Here is a 21,542-nt window from a genome sequence, read left to right on the forward strand (position 1 = left end):
AAATGCTATTTAGGTCAGTTGCCACTAAGAAACTAAAGTTGGCTTGTCATAAATTATGAAGATAATTCTCCTATCATTAGAAATTGCACAGTGCAAGAACTATAGCTACCATTGAGATCAGGTCTAGCCTTCAAGGCAGAAAATAAGAGCAGAAAGATTCTCTGAATGCAGAAAGGACAGTGAGAGATGCCCTCACACAAGATTAACCACATTTTCACTTCCTTTTCCAGATTCCTCACCACCTCCAGTGCAGGTTCTGTGAATGGATTTTTAAATTTCTTTAAAAATTTTTTTGATACAGAGTCTCACTCTGTTGCTTTGGGTAGAGTGCTGGAGATCATAGCTCACAGCAACCTCAAATTTTTTGGGCTCAAGCAATCCTCTTGCCTCAGCCTCTGGAGGGGCTGGGAGTATAGGTGTGCACCACCATGCCTGGTTAGGTTTTTTTTTTTTTTTTTTTCTATTTTTAGTAGAGACGGGGTCTGGCTCTTGCTCCAGCTGGTCTCAAACTCCTGAGCTCAGGCAATCCTCTCGCCTTGACCTCACAGAGTGCTAGGATTACAGGTGTGAGCCACCACTGTCCGCTTGAATGGATGGTTTGAGCATTTGGGTGGATACATTTTTCTTTTGAGGGAAAGAGAGGAAGGAAATTAAATTTTATTTTCTCTGTTATAGCAAAATAGCACAGCCCCAGTGCAATCTAGCCCCATCTTGTCTTTTCATTCAGGGTCTGAGAACACAGGGCCCAGGCACTTCCTTATGGACCGAGGACACACACTGACTGCCCCCTGTCTACACTCTTCCTCTATAAAGATTTCCACTAAAGAGAGAAAGAGCCAGAGAGTCCTATTCCCCTGGACCTTACAGTATAAAGGATATACCTGTTTTTCTGAAAATCATTTTGGGAGTAGCATTGATTTTAATTAGCTTTTTCTTGGTAATTGCATATTTGAATATAACATACAACCCTTCAAGACAAAAATGAGAGTTCTTCAGAGTTGAGTACCATAAACTGCTCACCTTTTATATCCAGTACTCGACCAAGTGTTTGGGACATAGTTGGCAGACAATAAATACTTGATAAATAAGTGACTAAAGGAAATGCTAATCTCTACTGCTCCAAAGTGCAAATTTAGATTTGATAATATACAGGCAAAAATAAACAGGCAGGGATTACCTTTAATACAATGCAAATTCAGATTTGTAGTGGTTTCAAGCCAACATAAATTGAATATTTAAATGTAAATAAATATAATTCATATATGTAACAAGTTTTCATCTAATTACTGCTCTTTCATTTAACCTAATCACTCTACTCCCCCCAGAAGATAACATTTCAAATATTCTCCTGTATTGAATTGTTTACTCTCACACATTCACGTCTTATTCTTAGAACTACATATCCTTCTTTGGAGAACTAAATATCAAATTAGTTCACTCTTTTTGCTGACCTAGAACTTAATACATTTATGGCCCTCTGTGGATTAACATCTGCAGACCTTCAGATTAGGACAAGTACCTCATAGAATTTAATGATGTTGATGACCCAGGCACAGAGACCAGCTGCTGCAAAGGATTTGGTCCGAATCAGGTTTGGATTAAACTCTGGGTCTTTCAAATACTGTTCATTCACCACTTTCAGACAGTTCTCTGGAATGTGCTCTTTGTCATAGTTAATTAACGCTTGCAAAAAATCATCAACCTGCAAAGCAAAAAGATTTATTGCAATGAACCCATTTGGCTGTGGAGAAAATTCCAAGATCAAAAGTTAAAATCAGCTTTTAGGACTCACATTACAAAAGCAAAATTGGCAAGCTGCATTTATCCTACTGTTTGACTTTTTCAGTCTTTATAGTATGAAGTTAGAATTAGCAATGGACACTTTTAAAACCTCTTCTATCCCAGGGTAAAATATTCAATCCCGGCACAGGAGGTATTCACATTTTGAAGAAAAGAAAAGCATAAAAGAAAAAGCAAAACATACCAAAAAGCCCCTTTGCTTCACCTTCTTGTACATTAGTAACATTTTTCCAGCCTAAGAAATCCATGTAATTTCCTCCCTCCTACACTTAAATGCTTTCATAATTTTGCAAATAATTAGCAGCCTTCCACCTGCTGCTGGCATTGACTTAGGTATGCCATAACCCCAAGCTCACCTCCAACTTGGCACACAAAAACTAAGTCTTGAGAACATACAGCACATCACATTAGCAACTGTGAAGATGATTTCTTTCAACTTGAACATTTCTTGCTATCAAGCACAAACACAGTACTGAAAACGGCATGGAAATTGTTGGGATTTTCATCTCGCCAGGTTGGCTGATACCTTTCCCATGAAGACTTTAGCTGCTTTCCAACTTCGGTCTTTGGGCACTCTGCCCCGAGGAGCCAGAAGGACCATCACGGCTGCAGTGACATTGGTGACTGCGTTTGGGGGGTTGGGAAAAGCTTTCAGCTCAGTGAGGTTGACCTTAAGAAGAGCACATACTCAGATCAGCCAGGGGTGAAGCGGCACTGCTCGGTTGCCAGGCAGGTCTTTTTAGTGGCCTCCCACCTCTCCTTGTAACACCAAAGGTCTCCCCTTGGCAGTCCTTTGTTGCCCAGGAACTCTCCTTCAGACCTAGGAGGTTCATTTCTTGCTTACCACGTCACACATATTCTGGAAACCTTACTATTTTTTCTTGCCTCCAAGAAAAATTATCCATCTGGTATACCAGTCCTACTCACTGAAGACAGGAAATGTTATACACATATAGGTTGTAAGCTATTTCTGGGTTCTATCTTGCTATGTAATATATTTGTATTTCAAGCAGATCCCTCCCAGAAAGAGAATCCTTTGGTTTGGTGTCTCTTAGTTTTATTTTTCTGTCTTACCCAAGTAAGAGACATTTTCTATTACATGGCAGGAAATCTCAACTGGGGGGCACCAAAGTATGCTGAACCTTCTTCTCTACTCCTTAATCCCCTCAAGGCAGAGCACTGATTTGCCCAATAGACAAAATTAAAGATATAAATCACAATATCCTTGGGGCAGGAATTAGAACACTTAAGAAATACATACAGGTTCACGGCACATAATTTAAAAAGTGAAAACAACTGATCAGCTCATTTCTTGCGATATCTATGTGCAACATACAACTTTGTCAAATGTTAATCTTGATTCTGCTCCCTTGTCAGAAACTGCCTGTGTATTTGGTAAATGATGGCAAAGAATAGAAAGGGTGTGAACGTCAGAGCAAAAACAAAGACTTAAAACATGCTAATGATAACCGAGAGCTAGCTAACGGAGATTCTTTCACCATTTATAGATATACTCAGCTTTGTATTTTAAATGATATTAATTTATTTTGTTCGGGTAAAGTGTATTTAGAGAAAATTTACAAATTTAGAGAAAAATAAAGAAGAAAATAAACATTCTATTACTAGAGATAATCAGTTATTCTTTTTTTCCTAATCTTTCTCTATGCACATGAATATTTTTTACCAAAAACAGTAGTCGTTACCCTATTTTACATGTATAATCTGCTTCATCCATTCCATAGATCATGAACATTTTCTCATGTTGCTAACCAGTAATCAACAATATCATTTTAATGGCAGCAGAATATTTGAACGTATAATAAACAATCTTCCATCATGGCATATTTATATTGTTTTAAATTTTTCAGTTTTATGGAAATACTATAAGAAACATCCATGTAGGTAATTCTTTGCTTACGATCAAAATTATTTTCTTTAAAAAAAACACTTAGAAAAGGAATAGAGTAATTTCTTTGAATAGCAGTGAAAATTCTTAGAAGTTGAATTATAAGAACGTCCTGCCTGGTGAATTCCCGGGATTTCTCCTATAGGCTGGAAGAAGGGCAAGATTAGCTACAGGCTCTTAATATAGCATTGCTCATAATTTCATTTGTCCTTACAATATGCTTGTGATGAATACAGATTCCCTTTTATGGGAATCTGAAAACTCAACGTGATTTTCCTGACTCTGTAAAGCTAGAAGGAATGGTGGGGACCAGACTTAGGTATCTTTGTTCCCACTGTGCTTTCTGCAAGGGTCTCTCATCAGTGCTACTCTTTACATTCCAGAGAAAATAAAGAACTCCTTGCTTCGTTCTCAAAGCAACTCAAGCTATGAAAAACTGGACTTGGGCCAAATCCAGTTGCTAACCATCTAATTGCTTTTCATAAGAATATCAATCTCATAGTGTTTACAGAGTCCTGGATAGGAAAAGAAGTTGAACTAGAATGATGACCTCAAGAGTCTGTTTCAACTTTAACATTTTGTAGGTCTTTCTTCTCTTTAAAAAAAAGGAAAAAAACCCTTGTGGTTGCATGGGCTAAACTCTCAGCTTATACAAACTCTAACAACCTTTAAATATTATTTTGAGGAAATCTGTGTATGAACCATGAAATCATCTTTACCCTGTTGAGTGTATTGAGTGCAGCTGTAGCAGCCACCAGCGCAGGCTCAGCCTTGACTAAGTTGGCCTCACATTCTCTCTGCTTCTGAGACACTTCAGTCTGAATGGCTGTTACCTAATTAGAGAGGAAAAGCACACAAACCCACACATTATTATCTTAGATTTCCCTACTGGAAAACAGGAGATTGACTCAGACACACTGTTAAATATTTCATGTCTCTACTTGGAGCAGGTGTGAGGAATTTGTTATAAAGACTACTTTTCCTCTGGGAATAGTATGTATACTAAGTTTTGTAAATGTACAAAAAACACAATGACAAATCCCAACACAAATGAATTCAAGCATCGAAATGCTCTAAGGGCTTTACCTGATTTAATTCTAAATTAAGATAAAAGCAGTTAATAATAACAGCAAGATTAAGTGATTTCTCTGTCCTTCAATTTTCTTTTTTAGAGAGTCCTGGAAAAGTGAAAATCCAGGCTAAGTCAGTCACTTGGCTAGAATTCTCTAATGTTGCTTAGAAGCTACGTTGGCTTTTTCTTCTTTTCTTTCTCTCTCAGGAACCCAGTGTCTATTATTATATGTGTTTTAACATCTTACATATTTTGGGAGATTTTTAAGTTTAAAATATTCAGGGGGCACAAATCTTTTAGCTTACATGGATCTCTTTTATGCTTCAGCCCCAGCAATAGGTGTGCCCGTCATCCACATAATGTTCACAGTTACATGAGGTAGGTTTTTGACCCTCTGCTCCTCTCCCCTCCCTCCTGGTTGATTCCCACTGACTTTTACTTCCCTCTGTGCACACGTGTGCTCATCACTTAGTTCTGATTTACTAGTGAGTACATATAGTGTTTGTTTTTGCATTCTTAAGACACTAAGGAGAATGATCTCTGGTTCCAACCAGATGGTTGCATAAGGTATTAATTCATCATTTTGGCTATTCCTTAAGAACAGATTTGAAGCTCTTTTGTTCATCTGGTTAGAATATTCTATTCTATAATCATGGATTGGATGCTTAACCATGGACAGTACTTTTTATAATGACTAATTGCTGGTTTCTCCAAGGACCTGGTAAGAAACCATAGATGCAAGAGGTCAGCTCTATCTCTGCTAAGGGAACAATAATATTGATGCCTGTTATCCCACTGCGGGTCCAGTGGCACCTCTTCATAGGCCAAAGAGGTGGCTGCATCAGCCTCCTGACGTAAAGTACAACATGATAGACCAGTGATTCTCAACTGCTGAGTCACGGCACCCTGGTATGACGGGAAAGGATCTTAGGTATGCCACGAAAAATTTTAAAGATTAAATTATTTTCAAAAGAAGTTTGAAGCATAGTAAGTACATTCTTTTTTAAATCTTTTTTGGATAAGCATAATTTAAGTGTGCCATGAAAGTTTAACTATAGGTTCGAGTGTGCCGTGAGCTAAAAAAAGTCGCAAAACACTGGGATAAATGGAAGCTGTGTTGATAAACGTGAAACAAAACAAAATGAGAAGCAGTGGGGAGGTTACCCGCCTCCTCTTCGGATACCTATAGGATTTGAATGATCAGAAAGACTGAATTTTTAGTCCTTAGCAGAAAATTTGAGTTTCAAAGCGGTGGCACTGGGCACCACGATCTCCTCACCCCGGGGTAGTTCCTGTGGTGACAGTGATTGTGGAATTTAAAGTGTGAACAAAAGTGTATTTCTTCAGATGTGTTTGGAATGAACAGGTTTAACCATACCATAAAATTAAACACTGCTCACAACAAATTATGTTGTCTACTACAGCTTTATTACCCTTAATTACCCTGCTCCTGATTAACCATTATTTTGCTGTGTACTGCACCTTTTATGAACATAATTGGTTCAGGGTAGATATGGGGCCTCCTGCTAACACACACACAGCTACTGTTAATGTAAATAAGAAAACGCTGCATGCTTACTGAGACCTCTCCAAAACCATAACCCTCAAATTCTGCCAGAAAGGGACCATGAAAATTCTAATACTACATTTTCAGTGTGTTAGAGAATATCATTTCCAATGAAAGAGAGTGTAGGTGAGTTATTACTTCAGGTTTACCTATTTTCCATAAGGATATAGTCATTCTACAAATGCTGTGTGTTGCCATTTAAAATAACATCATCTTAAAATCATTTCAGGATCATAGATTTTTAGACTGGGTAAAACCTTAAAGAGTATTTCTTTTTTTTTTTTTTTTTGGCCGGGGCTAGGTTTGAACCTGCCACCTCTGGCATATGGGACCGGCGCCCTACTCCTTGAGCCACAGGCACCGCCCAAGAGTATTTCTTTTAAGTGCTATTTCTGTCAGCTTGGGAGTTGCTACTCTTCTCCTTTCTGACTCTTTTATTTGTTATTATTGAAGTGGTTTTTTTTTTCCCCTTTGGGCAACTATTACAAACAAAGCAATCTTAAACATTATATAAAACCCAACAAACACAAAAGAAGAAGTTATTCTAGATTGGACAGCTTATTTCCCATTCCCAATGTCTCTTACCCTGAGAGGTAACGATACTAGGGGAGTAAAAACTCTGTATATTTCAGTGACATGGGGAGCCACAGGGTGCAATTTCCTCTGCACTATGGCTCCTGGGTGGTGGTCAGCAAGTCTGAACCTACAGAGGGGAAAGAGGTATGCAGATCGTCCCCTTTGTGTGCTTTCCCTCTACCATGATGTGTTAAAGCAGGGACTTGGAGATAGCCCCATCCCTGGGTGCACAAAAAATTCTCTGCCTTCTATTAGTCAACAGCTCCTTGCAGATGTTCGTAAGATTTAGTGGTGATCACAGAAAACAATAAAGTCCCAATAAATGCTTAGTATGAGCTAAGTAATGTTCACTCAAAATGAATATATTGAAGTCCTAATGCCCCAGGACCTAGAACATGCCTGTATTTGGAGACAGGGCCTTTGGAGAGGTGACTAAGTTAAACTGACATCATTAGGTAGGTCCGAATTCAAGCTGACTTATGTCCACACAAGAATTTTGGACACAGGGATGAGTGTTCACAGGGAAAGATCATGTGAGGACACAGGAAAAGTCCAGCTGCTTATAAGCCACGGAAAAGAGGTCTTAGAAGAAACCAAACCTACTGACCCCTTGATCTTGGACTTGCAGCCTCCAGAACTGTGAGAAAATAATTTCCTGTTGTTGAGCCTCCCAATCTGTAGTATTTTGTTATCACAGCCCCAGAAAACTGGTATACTGTTCTCACCAGGCTTCAGATGTGAGAAAATCCCTGATGGTCCTCCAAAACCCAAACCTACCCATATTTAGAAAAGAAACACACACAATAACTGACAGCCATTCAGAATCAAGGAGGATGTGCAACTTTGGAAGGTATTATATTAACAATTTAATTTAGAAGGTATGTCTACTCATGAGGATTATAGTCCATTTAAGGGAGAGTGTAATTTGAGAAGTGATTGTAGAATTCTTAGAATTTTAGAAGTTGGTCTGAGAAGTTAAGCAGAGATGGAAGAACCGATTTTCTTAGGCTAAATGGTGCTTGTGTTGCTTGAAGTCATTGCTGGCAATGTTCCAGTGGTTTGAGTGGCCCTGGTTTATTTTATTAATGTAAATTTGAAGCTGTGATTTTAACCTAGCTGTCAGGACACACAGCAAGGCAGTCTCTAAACCCCAACACTTGCTTAGTCATCTTAAATATGGCAATATACTTCGTGAGACACATAGCAGTACTTTTTAATTACTATTCATCTATTAAGCTTTGAGACCTGAATTTCATGGGATCAGAGAGAGTCTGTATCCATTCCCTTTAGTACAGCATGTATAGCCTAGTACCTAGCACACCGCTGAATATATCACAGATGGGAGCCCACAGCATGGATTAATTTATGAAAGGTAGTCTAATTACAAATAGACCTTCCTTCCATGATCACTGAATTCCACATAACTCCTTATACCATCACATCTCTCTATCTGATTTTCATCAGAGCACTTATCACTAACTCATACCAAAGAATTTCTGGGGTATCCAAGGACAGGATTGTCTCCAGATTTCTGCTTTACCAGACAGAGGTAGAGGTGCACTTGTTTCTCAATGTGTTACTTGTCTCCTATCAGTCTTTTCCTTTACAAGGTCAACTACATGAGGCCACTTGGCTTGTCAAATATCCCCAATACCTTAGAATAGTGCTGGGCAAAAAAAAAAAAAAAAAATGAGTGTTCAGTTAGTATTTGTTATTTATAATTAAATTGAGAGCTCCATGGATGAGATAAAAATGTTTATAAATATTATTTTTATTTCCTGGTATGGATTAAAAATAAAAATAGTATGTGTCTTTTTTGTGTTTGATGAACTTCACTACACCTGTCAGAGGAGTCCTAATTTGCTGAAAACTGTCCCCCCAAATAAGAAAAAATTTGCCATAGGCATCCACATGTAAAAATATCCTCAGAGTATCTGTTATATATTAAGATCTCTAAAACATATTTGTGGTGATAGGTAATGATATAATAATTACCGGAACATCACACACTTAGGTAACACCTGGAAAATATGCCCTAGGTGAAATTAAGTTATGATAGTCACACCATGTGTGATACCTAATTGCTTAATATAATAATATACTTTTAAGGATAGTCTCTACTTATCTCAATGGAAACATCTACCCCCACCAGAAACAGGAATTATCATATACGCCCACTGGCCATGCCAAATGTGCTTTATCTCCATGTTTAAATATGCTGGATCTTATTTTTAAACCTGTTTGCTTAGAATTTTGATTTTCAGTAAGTCTTCAGTTTTGTGAGATAAAGAAAAAATACACAATACACATTAGGAAAAAAAGAAAAACCATCCACTGTCTATGGATGACTGGCAACCCCATTGGAAAAACTCAAATATTTTCTGGCACCCTAAAATACAAGAATAATGACATAATGGCTACTGATTCAATGGCAATGAGAATGTTAGCAACTCATGTTTTTTTGCTAATTATTTTTTATTTTATTGATTATGATCTTTTGTCTAAATTAAGAAATTTTTACCTCATACATTTTTTCATTGAATTTTTAAACAAATATTTATTATCTGTTTAATGTGTTCTTTCTTTTGGGAAATAAGATACATAAAATAATATCTTCCATTTGTAACTGAAGTTTTGGTTAAAAATAAAAAGAAGGTAAAAGAGTTGTATTTATTTCAGAATTGCTAGAAACCTGAGTAGAAAGAAAGCAGAATCTACCTAATCTTAAAAGTAATTATTTCCAACAATCAAACATAATACAGAATGCCAGAACCTCATTCAAATCACAAAAGAATAAATTTAGCTTAGGACTTAATAATAAACTCCAGTTGTATTATTAAAATGCAAAATTTGAAAACCATCTTGCAAAGTGACGAAATGGGCTTTGTTAACAATTGAGTTGTTCAATTTGCCTAAAAACTGAAAACCTTTAGAAACCTCAGAGCTGACTTCCTGACCTTTACTGTATTACAAATAGGCCTGATGTTCAAGATCCACATCCATTATATGCTTGAATGAGCTCAGTATTTATTGTTCTTTCATATCATTAAAGAGCTAAAAGGTTGGGGAAATGCATAATGTAAAGAAAGGTCAAGTGGTAATCACGGTGTGGAATGCTGTTACATGTGTAACTATAATAATTCTTTAGACTTTATGCTCCCTGGAGAGGAAGTTGTTCAAAATTGTTCACCTACAAAGGTTTATTTTGTGCTAAATATAGCTCAGCCCCCTGAATGGTGGAATTAGCCTGACCTTTCGCTCCTCCGCATCGGCGATGGCCTTTTCCCGGCTCACTTTCTCCGTCTGAAGCCCGATCTTTGAGATCAGTGCTTCTGTATCCTGATTTCTCAGCTGCAACTCGGCTTCTTGAGAGGCAAGTCTCGCTTTCAGATCTCCCACCTAAAGGAAAAGACATTATTCTGAAGTAAAATTGTGTTGGTAATGACAAATCCCACATGGCTTACTGTTGAGAATGATTCCGGGATCCCTAACAACTTGTATCTTGCATCTGTTTCTACCCTGATTTAACTATAGTCTCAACTGCAAAAATGCAGTTGTATTTTTTTTCCACATGCGAATGAACAGAATATTTTCCAATGGTTTTCCAGGATATAGAATCATTGTGTCAGTACCAGCACCAACTAGAAGTTTCTCTTCCTACTCAATCGGTGCAGGCAGGGAAACACCAAGAGCATACACCCGCCCTTCCATGCCCCTCTCCCTTCCCATCCTGGGCAGCAGAGGCCATGGGAAGACATGCTTGGTGATGGGCTGGAAGGTTCATACCTCAGACTCTCCAACACCAGACTGCAGGAGGACGCAGGTAAACTGAAGGCAGGAATACTCCTTGACTGTTTGCAGATAAAATGGTTGTGTATTGAAATGGCCACTGCCAGGTCTAATGTCTTCCCGTAAAACATAAAATGCCCCTCTTGATTCTTTTTTCACCTCATATGAAATTTAATTCATGATCGTACAGCTAACCCAACATTCAATTAATACCTCCTAACATGGCAAATTATACGTGTTCTGTGGGGATCGGTATGATGTGTCCCACAGTACAGAGAGTGTTGTAAACGTGCGTCTCCCACCGTCCACCACTGAGTAGCCTCCCTCAGAGCTTGGGGAACACAGTCTTCATCTGATAAAAAGAAGTTTGCTCATTTTTTAGTTGGGATTCCATTAGGTTCAGATGGTACCACTAGGTTCCCAAGTTTGAAGATCATGTAAATAAAAGCAAAAGTGAAGTGCTAGAGAGAAAATATGACTTGGCTCTCAGCTATATTAGAAAGCAGCTCTCTATGTATATATCTTGGTAATCACCATTCCATTTATTTTCTATAAGAATAAATGTCACTAAAAAAAAAATCACTAAACTAAAGAGTGATCGAAACCATGAGTTTGACTCAATTGTTAAAGACATGTCAATGGTTTTACCTTGTGGAACCACATCCGTTACTACAGTAGTAATCATGTAATCCCCACTCAACCCAGTTTATTTACAATCCATCTAGAAAGCAGGATTACTACTATGACTGTTACTTGTACTAAGACCAATTTTTTATCCTCTCTCTGAATCCAGGGTAATCTTTTACAGTGAGGTTTGCTTGTCTATTCTTTTTAGTCATGTGAAACTAGTTATATATCAGGCCACAGTCAAGAGAATCAGCCATTAAGAAAATGCAAATAAAACCACCACATCACTATATGCCTATTAGAATTGTTAAAATATAAGTTGCACCAAAATAACACCAAATTCTGGCAAGGAAGCTGAGAAATTAGATCTCTCCCTGTTTATTATAAATATAAACATGCAATTATCATACAATTCAATAACTTCACTCTTGGTTGTTTGTCCAGGGAAATACATTTATATTCACATAGGAACTGAACATGAACAGTTTATAACAGCTTTTTTTTTTTTTTCTTTTATTGAGACAGAGTCTCACTTTGTCGCCCTTGGTAGAGTGCCATGGCGTCATAGCTCAAAGCAACCTCAAACTCTTGGGCTTAAGCAGTTTTCTTGCCTCAGCCTCCTGAGTACCTGGGACTACAGGTGTCCACCACAACACCTGGCTATTTTGTTTGTTTGTTTAGCAGGCCCCGGCTGGGTTCTAACTCACCAGCCCTGGTGCGTGTGGCTGGCGCCCTAAACATTGAGCTACGGGCACACACATAACAGCTTTATATGTAGCCCAAACCCAGAAATAACCTAGATGTTGTTCAGTAGTTGAATAGTTAAACAACCTATACTATATTTATACTGTAGAATACTACTCAAGAATTTAAAAAGGACACATTCTTGATACATCCAGTAACTTGGGTGGATCGCAAGAGGATCATGCTGAGTAAAGACAGCCATTATCCAAAGGTTACATATTGCTTGACTCCATTTATGTAACATTCTTGAAATAAGAAGATTATAGAAATGGAAAGTAAGAGCAGTGGTGGCCAGAAACTAGGGATTCGGGGTGGAATGAGGGTGGGGGTGGTTATCAAATGGCACCACGAGGCGCCCTCACGTTGATGGGATTGTGCTGCATCTTGACTATGGCAGTGAGTAACCAGACCTACACGTGTGATACAATTGCACAGCATTAGACACACACACACATACAAGTAAAACTGGAAATCTGAATAAGGTCTGTGGATTACACCAACGCCACCTTCCCAGCTTTGACCTTGTACTATAGTTATGCAAGATGCTACCAGTGGAGCTATAAGATGTGACACGGGGGTGGCACCTGTGGCTCAGTGAGTAGGGCACTGGCCCCATATACCAAGGGTGGCGGGTTTGAACCCTGCCTCTGCCAAACTGCAACAACAACAACAAAAAAAAATAGCTGGGTGTTGTGGCAGGTGCCTGTAGTCCCAGCTACTCGGGAGGCTGAGGCAAGAAAATCCCCTAAGCCCAAGAGCTGGAGGTTGCTGTGAGCTGTGATGCCACAGCACTCTATGGAGGGTGACAAAATGAGACTCTATCTATAAAAAATATACATATATGTGACATGGACTTCTCTGTGCTACAGTTCACAACTTCCTCTGAATAGATAATCATTTCAAACTAAAAAGATAGCAGAACAACAAAAAAGCCATCCAGGAGACTAGAAGGAAACTATGTTATTTTAAGCTCTAATTCTAGTTTCTAAGGAAGCTATTATTTCTGAGCTATTTAAAGTGACTCAAACCCTGAAGTGAGGCTTTAGCTATGAAGAAAGGTCATTATGTCTATCTGTGATGACCTAAGATGTCATCAAGGGAGGGGCTATTTGGCTATAAAAATGGTTACAGCTTTAATGTAAAGAATGACTATTACTAAGGTTTTCGCATGGCTTCTCTACCCGCAGAGAGGTACCCCAAACCTCTGTGTGCCGTTGCTTAAGGCAGCCGGCAAAGAACACACACTCCAATGTGAAGTATGTGTTGGTCACGAAGGTATCCCCATCAAGGCTCTCCAGCTCTCCACATAGGAAATCACACTTAGCTTGCAAAATAAATTTATTTTTAAGCCTATCAGGTAGCCCTTAAATATCCCAGCCATTCTTCTGATATTAAGAGCATTCTATGCACAAATACCTAATGAAAAGGAATCACCTGTAATCCTTCAATCAAGACTTCATCTATTTTCGCAGATTTTCTGTCTGCAGTTTTTACCCACGGGGGAATAAAGAGACTGAAGCAGCCCTAGACTTGCTCTCCCTGTTCTCCCCTCCCCACCCCCACTCAGCAGTAACAACTGAGGTGATTATTAAGAGACCACAGACTCTCTCCTTTCCTTTTCCCCTACGTCTGACCTGCTGCCATTGCTGGATCCCACCCCACTTGCTTTTAGCTTTGTCATTTGCAAAGACAACTTTTTAAGTGTGGCAGAGGCCTTTTTCTTTTTCTTTGCCAAGGGCTGCTCACCCACACTGACAGCTCAGTTTGGGTGACAACACTATCACTTCTGGATGCAAAGTCAACAGGAGCAGTTTGGGACATCTCTCAAAGGGATACAACTTTGTGACACAGCATTCCCTGCTCATCTTCTCTTGGCTCAACATGCCTAGGAAAATCATAAAGGGTCTTGATTTCAGTGAGATAGAAGGGCATAGACAGGTAGGGGAAAGAGAAAGGAAAGGGAATGGGGCGAAGAGAAGAAGAGTACCACAAGGCGCATGTGAAAAGGAAGGGTAGAGTGGCGCCTGTGGCTCAGTGGGTAGGGCGCTGGCCCCATATACCAAGGGTGGCGGGTTCAAATCCGGCCCCAGTTAAACTGCAACAAAAAAATAGCCTGGTGTTGTGGCAGGCGCCTATAGCCCCAGCTACTCAGGAGGCTGAGACAAGAGAATAACCTCAGGCCAGGAGTTGGAGGTTGCTATGAGCTGTGACAACACAGCACTCTGCCAAGGGTGACAAAGTAAGACTCTGTCTCTACAAAAAAAAAAAAAAAAGTGTATGTGGTGGGGGGTAAAAACAGACATTCTCAGAATGGGAAGGAGAAGATGTATAAATATGGACATGCTTTTTGCAGGTCTTCCCAGCAACTGTTCTTTAGCTCACTTGAACCCCAAGTGTCCTGGAAACCTCCTTACTCAGACTTCTCTTTCCTGGTTGTTGTCCATCTACTCACCAAACACAGATCACAGTGTTTCACAAACAGCCATTCTTGGTACATAAACCTAAGGGGAAGAGAGTTAAGCAGTGTGCTGGCCTAGAGAGTGATGGAAGGACCTGGCCAGAGACCTCCCCCAGTGCAAAGGTGCCACGGTATGCTCCCTCAATGGGGCTTGGCTTATTTCTAGCCCAGGCACAGATGGGCTGCCCCAAACTGGCCCAACTCTCTTGAAAAGCACATGAGAGTGTGACCCAATGACAATACTCTGAGAAAGCCACCAGTATTTCTGAGAATTGTGATTTTTCCTTCAGCTCCAGGGCCCTTCTGGCTCAGAGAAAGGCTGGGCCACACTCCAAATTTTCTACTGTCTTTCATTCAAACCTCTTGTTACCAGTCACAGAGACTGTTGCATGAAGACCGATATGTCACAAGATCGCAGCCAGGGATAGATTATTTCTTCGGTCTCCAAGCCCATGACCACCTGGAAGCAGAAACTCATTCTCTTGCTATACCACAGCCTGCAGGTCCTAAGACTTATTAATAACATGCCTTGCATGCATTAGCCTCTTGCCGTATCACTGAAGCTGGACTTTTACATCCAAAGCATTCAGGCTTAATGGCTGCCATGGAATTTTACCAGGCTTAACGACTTATTGTTTGAGTACAGTCTAGGTCCCAGCATTACTGTGTAAAGCAAGAAACTGGCACTTCTCTCTCTCAGGCAGGAGGACACAGAGACATATAGGCTTTTAGCCTATATAGATCTGGCTTCAAACCCCAATGTCACTGGCTCTCTCGCCTTAAACACTTTAAGCTTCACACATAAAAATATAGTAGTAATACCTACTTCATAAACTGGTCTGGTTTTTAACAATGGAAGAGAGGCTCTGTGTACAGACTTATACATGATTGACATCCTGTACAAATTCTCTATTGATTTACTCCTACAAGTTGGAGATGAAGTTCTTTGACACAACAGGGACCTTATGACCAAGGACAAAGACAACGCCAGGTACTTTTAAGAGAGCTGGGAGCTAAAAGGAGCAGACCAAAGAGGCAGAAGCATTCTACTTTGAAACCTCAAATGATGCCCTTGTTGGAGGCTGAGAATCTGAGACCTAAAAGGATACTGATCCCATCCTAGGATGACAGAATTTCTCAGAACAGGCCTTTTGTATCACAGAAGTCAGAGACAGGAGAGGGGGATCTGCCTGTCTGTTCCTTTCAGCACCCCCACATTGCTTTGCAAGGGGTAAGGCCAAGAAGATAGGTACATCCACAAACCAGCTAAGACCGAGCAATCAGCCAACCTCATTCTGGGCTTAGGAAAGCAGTCACAGTGTGTTTTTTGTATCACCAAACTTTAGCAATCAGCATCTTTTTTTTTCTTTTTTTGAGACAGTCTTACTACATTGCCCTTAGTGGAGTGCCGTGGTGTCACAGCTCACAGCCACCTCAAACTCTTGGGCTTAAGTGATTCTCTTGCCTCAGCCTCCCAAGTAGCTGGGACTACAGGCAACCGCCACAATGCCCGGCTATTTTTTGGTTGCAGCCATCATTATTGCTAGGAGGCCTGGGCAGGGTTGGAACCCACCAGCCCCAGTGTATGTGGCTGGCACCCTGATCACTGAGCTACGGGTGCTGAGCCAGCAGCCAGCATCTTATATAAACGGGTTAAGCAGGGCTTCAAAAGGACATGTGTTTTTCTCTTAAAGAGCCTAAATTGCGCTCAGTAACGCAGAGGTCGGTCATACCTGAGCGGCTGTGGCCTGCAGCTTCTCGATGCCATTCACCAAGTGCTCTTTCTTCTGAGATATTTCATGTTGTTTCTTCTTCAACAGGTTCTTAAATAGTGATATTTGTTCTAGAAAACTCTTTGGAGTGGTATAATTGTGTCTTCTCTCATTCTGGTAATACCTGGCGCTCATTTCGTTTACGGTGGTGTGCACGTGTGCCATGAAAAGGCTAATAGAATCTTTCTGCAGTGGCTGAAAACAAACATTGCAAACCATATAAAATCCTCTCAAGTTAAAAAACACAATTAAAAAACAAGAGAAAAAAAGCAACAAAACTAGACACTATTTTTTTTTCTAAAAGCCAGAACAAAGGACAATAGAACCTAGGAAAACTTATTTTAAGATACATCCTCAAAATTAGAGCGATTACAATAAAGCGTTTAGCTTTTCTAACTCTCTTCTTGCCAAGCAGGACAAAGGATTTTATGTGCTCTACATACCAAAGCCAAAAGCCAACACGTAATACAAAGCTGCTCTTCTTGATTTTTATCTAACTTGATTTTTATCTAACAAGTGAGTGAGAGTGAAAGTAGAGAAATTGAGTCACAATACACTAAGAAATATTTCTTGAGTTGCTTTCAAACTAAATTTAGACAAAGAGAAGCAACAATCCTGCAAAGTCACCAAAAAAAAAAAAAAAAGATGAAACTGGGAAATTCACAGTTTTATGAGAACCCATGAAATAAAAACTGGATAGGTAGGGTATAAAAGTTACCTCTTCTGGAAAAAAAAATACAAGATTATCTCTATTGTAATTTGAGGGAAAAAATCCACAAAAACAAACAACCTTCCATTCAAGATCTACTGGAGAAGCCCTTCCCCACACTTCTTTCCATTTTGTCCTCTACGACTTCTGAAGTAGTTAACTTTTTAATTTGTGGAGTCACATCTCCCTCATTTTAATGATTATTTATTGCGTTCTGTACAAGATGAACCAGGTTCAATTAATCAAAGGAAGGGTAAAAATCAATTAATATGAATTAAATGAGCTACACCAACTCTTAGGAAAGTCACACATAATTTACCAAAGTGTTGTCAATAATGCTCAGACACCTTTAGGAAAATTATGCACAAGTGGCTGGTGATGCAGTTAAACGTTTCAAACCTGCATCATTAATATTACAACCAGAGGGGCAAGGAGCGATGGGCTAATTCTTGTTGGTGAAAACAACGGCTGCCATTGCTGTCTTTAAACACCTAGCGTTCCAACACCTGACAAATTCCTGAGGAAAGTATGGGTAGATTGGACCATGCTACCTGTTAAAATCCATCTCACTAGTAACTAAAATCATGTGTGTTTAAAGCAAAAGCTAAACTATAAAGTGATACAAGTTCTAAATATTCTTTGTTTCTAATAGACCCAAGACACATGGATGTTATCAAATGGTGGGCTCAGAAAAATAAAATTTGTAAGGACCTTTATATAAACTTCATAGAATTCACTGCCCCTCGGAGACTTTTTTTTTTGGTAAAAGAGCCTGACTTCAGTACAAACATGTGCAGAGATGTGCTCCTGTCCTGTCTTGTATTAATGGGAACTAAAAGTGCAAGCGCTTTCTACAATACAAATACTTCCTCGGCCAAGTGCAACCTCCTTACAGGGGGAATGAAAAAAAATCAAACAAAAAAACCCTTGGCGTCTGCCCAACCACGACCCTGATGAGAAGGCTCCTTGGAGGCGCTGAAAGCTCTCTTTAACAACAGTTTCATTTGTAAATCGGAGATGGAAGAAGTGGTTTCCGGTAGAGCTGGAAGTGGCCCGAGACAACTTGTCTCAACGGGGCAAAATAACTATTGTTATCGGGCTTAACAAAATGGCACAGCATGGGAGACTCCCGGAGCCAGGGAGCAGCTGGTTGTAATTCACACTGTTTTTCAGAAAACTCTAATCGTTCCAGAACAGACCTCTTTGATGACTGGTCTTCCCTGCATTCTCAATTTGTCACTTTCTCTTATGATAAGGTCAGTAGTGACAGCACTTCCTGACATTAACAGCTGTGGCTTTTAAAAGGGTCATTGTAGAACTACTAATTGCAGTAATTTCATTAGCATAAATTATTTATTCTGCCACACATTTATCTCCAGTTTTCTTTGGGGCGGGGGGTTCAGAGGGAAGGAGGTGCTGCTGGTACAGCGTCGTGGGCAACCCAATGCTGTATTTCTTGCTCGGAGAGACAGAAGTGAGGTAAGAATATCTCTCCTGCTAGATTTGGCCCCTTAAAGGAAAACCAGTTGATAACCAGTTAGTAGTCATTTAGCAGCCACTCATTTCGTGAAGGAAAAAATAAAAAAAAGCAGAGTGCCAGTATCAAATGGTTACTGAGGTTTCCCGCATTGGAAAGCAGTGCTGTCTCCAAGGCATAATCAGATGCAAAGATGAAATTGCTTTTCCTCACATTAAGAAAAAGCATTTAACTTCAACTCTCTGGGTTGGTTCACTGTAAACACAAAAACATAAACAAGTCTCTGCTATTTGGTGTGACAGTTCTCAGCAGTGGCAGGCTCTGCCACATCAAACGCTCCAGCCACCTGGCTCTTCCAACCCAGTGCCCAGTAAGTCCCCCTGGTTGGAAATGCCAGACAACAGAGTCAAGTGTAAACCAGCATCTGGAGGCCGGCTCTGAGGCAGACCCTTCTATTTAGGAGACTGTCTGGTCTACAGTATTACATTTGGACTTCTAACAGTGTCGTATTCAAAAGAGGGAAGAAGGATGAGCAAATGAAAAATGTACAGATGAAAGAATCAATTTTTTTTTGAAGTGTAACGGAGAAATTTTGTCGCATATTACATCATATACCTTGAAAGTTTTTCTCAGAAATTATTTCTGCATTGATTTTTAATTATGCCAAACTGCTGAGCTATACAATCTATTGTTTGTAATTTTTTGGAGGGTAGACTGGTAAAAGAGAATACATTAATTTGATATTTGTGGTTATATGGTGGTTTACTAAATAAAGAAAACTGAATAATGCATAAAGTAAGTATTGCAGGTTAGTGCCTGTCCTGGACTCCTCATGGTGCTGGTTCACTCTGAGAAGGGGATTCTAGAGGCAAAGGAGACAGGGTTTGAATCTAGGACTGGATCAGATTTCCAGCTTTGAAAAAATGGGTAAGCTACTGAAGTCCCATGTTCCTCTTGTGCACAAAATCACTCCTCTTTATTCTGTTCCTTTTCCTCTTACCTCTTTCAAAACAGTCAAACATTTGTGAAATAGTCAAAAGGACTCAAGAGCACTGGCCTCTGTGGAGGGGAGAGTAGGAGGAGGGGGTAGTGAGGACGCGGACTTTGGTGATTAGAGATGATGAGCGATGCAAATCCATAGCAGGTACTAGGCCAGCATCCCTAGGCCGAAAATCCAAAATCTAAGATGTTCTTAAACCAGAACCTCTGAGAGTGCCAACATATGCTGCATGTGGGAAATTCCACGCCCGAATTTATGTGATGAGCTGCAGTCAAACTGATATCAGATCTATGCTTCATCCTCACAATTACTGAAAACATTTTATAAAATTACCTTCGGGCTATCTATATAAAGGTGTATTTGAAAGAAATGATTTTTCTGTTTAGACTTGGATCCCCTCTCTGAGATATCTCATTATGTAAATGCAAATATTCCAAAATCCAAAAGAATGTGAAATCTGAAGCACCTCTGATCCCAAGCCTTTTGAATAAGGGATACTCAACCTGCATTAGAATCCAGTAAGATTACCACCACTACATCACGCGGCAACAAGTGTTCAAAATGCAGCACCAAGCACAGTTTTCTAAATTGCATGCTGGTTTGTTACTCTTTCTGGGATGCATTGTGTTGTTTGCTTGCTTATGCTTTTTATTTTTTGTCTTTAATTCTGGAGCTTGACTACCAGTTAAAGACAAGACCGTGTCCAGCATAAGCTGAAAAAAGTAGCTTGAACGGTTCTCTGACAGAACATTAAAACCAAGAAGCTGAGGAGTGAGGGGCAGAGGAGGCAAAACGAGGCCCAGCGAGCCGTTTTCTAGTGAGAAGAGAAGGCAGGACATGGTCCAGCTGGTTCCGGTGAGCCCAGCACCTAGAGAAAGCCACAAAACCACAAACCCGGGAGCACTGACATTAAACTTTTGGCTTAACAGCATGTCCAGATTCCAGGGAGGGTGTAAAAACGAGACCTTACTCAGAGGTCAAGGGCAGAAGAATGGGGGAGGCTATAACAACTACTTGGGTCCTTCCTCAGCCATTTGAAGAAATGTTTAAGTCATTAAACATTTGGGCAGATCTAAGATACATTTGGTTGCTTTTGTTTTTGGCATCAACACTCCTTAGAAAGAGGATATTTCCCCCAAATTCGCAGAATTTCCACTGTATAAGGTTACATTTTTATTCTACTCTATTCAGTAATCCTAGTTTATATTTCAAAGAAAGAACTGTGCTTAAAATTTTTTAATAGAAACTGTGCTAACAGAGCTAATAATGACAAAATGTTTACTACCCTTTGTGTTTGATATAGCATTTGAAAAATGAGCTTACAGACCACTGGAGAAACAAGTCTTTAAAGATCGTAAGTAGTAGGGCAGCACCTGTGGCTCAAAGGAGTAGGGCGCTGGCCCCATATACAGGAGGTGGTAGGTTTAAACCCAGCCCTGGCCAAAAAAAAAGAAAAAAGAAAAAGATAGTAGTAAAACAACTTTCTTATCTGAGTGGACATTTCTCCTGATCATTTTTGGAAAATGGTAGTAAAATATGTCATTCATAGGCTATCAAACTCCACAACACGTTCTGGATTAACAAGGTGGTAGCGTAAAGAATAAATGTATTTCACTGAAAAACCTAATGATACTGAAATCATGTGATTACTTTTATGTGGCATCACACCAAAAGGATAGAGCATTTTTAACTGGCCCGTTGGTCAACATGCATGAAAAAGATGGTCTTCTTCACTTGGCTCAAATCTTTAATCTTCATCATCCAACACAAATCTCATCAGACAGCTCATTATTTCTTTTTCATTTAGTAAATTCCCCCTTTTATTGGGCCCTGCTTTCAAATGTATATAATTCAATTTTCCTTGAAAAACAAAAACACTGTTTATCTTTTATCATTCCAGTTTCTTTTGCTTTTTGCCTTAAATGTCCCTAACTGGAACGCAGGCACAACCAGTAAGATCCTCATCCAACTGTCTCTCCAAGATACTTTCCATAGTATCACCAACCTCATTCTCAAGGATACCCAGAGGATTTTTCCTTCTTTTC

The 21,542-nt window shown here is 39.7% G+C and overlaps 1 protein-coding gene across 1 annotated transcript in view; it reads right to left on the reverse strand.

The window, feature by feature from the left end:
- Positions 1–21,542, reverse strand: part of DNAH11 (dynein axonemal heavy chain 11) — a 389,834-nt gene that overhangs the window by 124,190 nt on the left and 244,102 nt on the right. The window contains exons 56-60 of the mRNA XM_053553503.1: positions 16,273–16,506; positions 10,174–10,320; positions 4,426–4,539; positions 2,327–2,470; positions 1,520–1,702 (exon numbers count right to left, since the gene is read on the reverse strand). Of these exons, the coding sequence (XP_053409478.1) occupies positions 1,520–1,702; positions 2,327–2,470; positions 4,426–4,539; positions 10,174–10,320; positions 16,273–16,506 (822 nt within the window). The remainder of the gene's footprint in view (positions 1–1,519; positions 1,703–2,326; positions 2,471–4,425; positions 4,540–10,173; positions 10,321–16,272; positions 16,507–21,542) is intronic.

Source organism: Nycticebus coucang, chromosome 11 (genome assembly GCF_027406575.1).
Source record: "Nycticebus coucang isolate mNycCou1 chromosome 11, mNycCou1.pri, whole genome shotgun sequence".
Classification (NCBI taxonomy): Eukaryota; Metazoa; Chordata; class Mammalia; order Primates; family Lorisidae; genus Nycticebus; species Nycticebus coucang.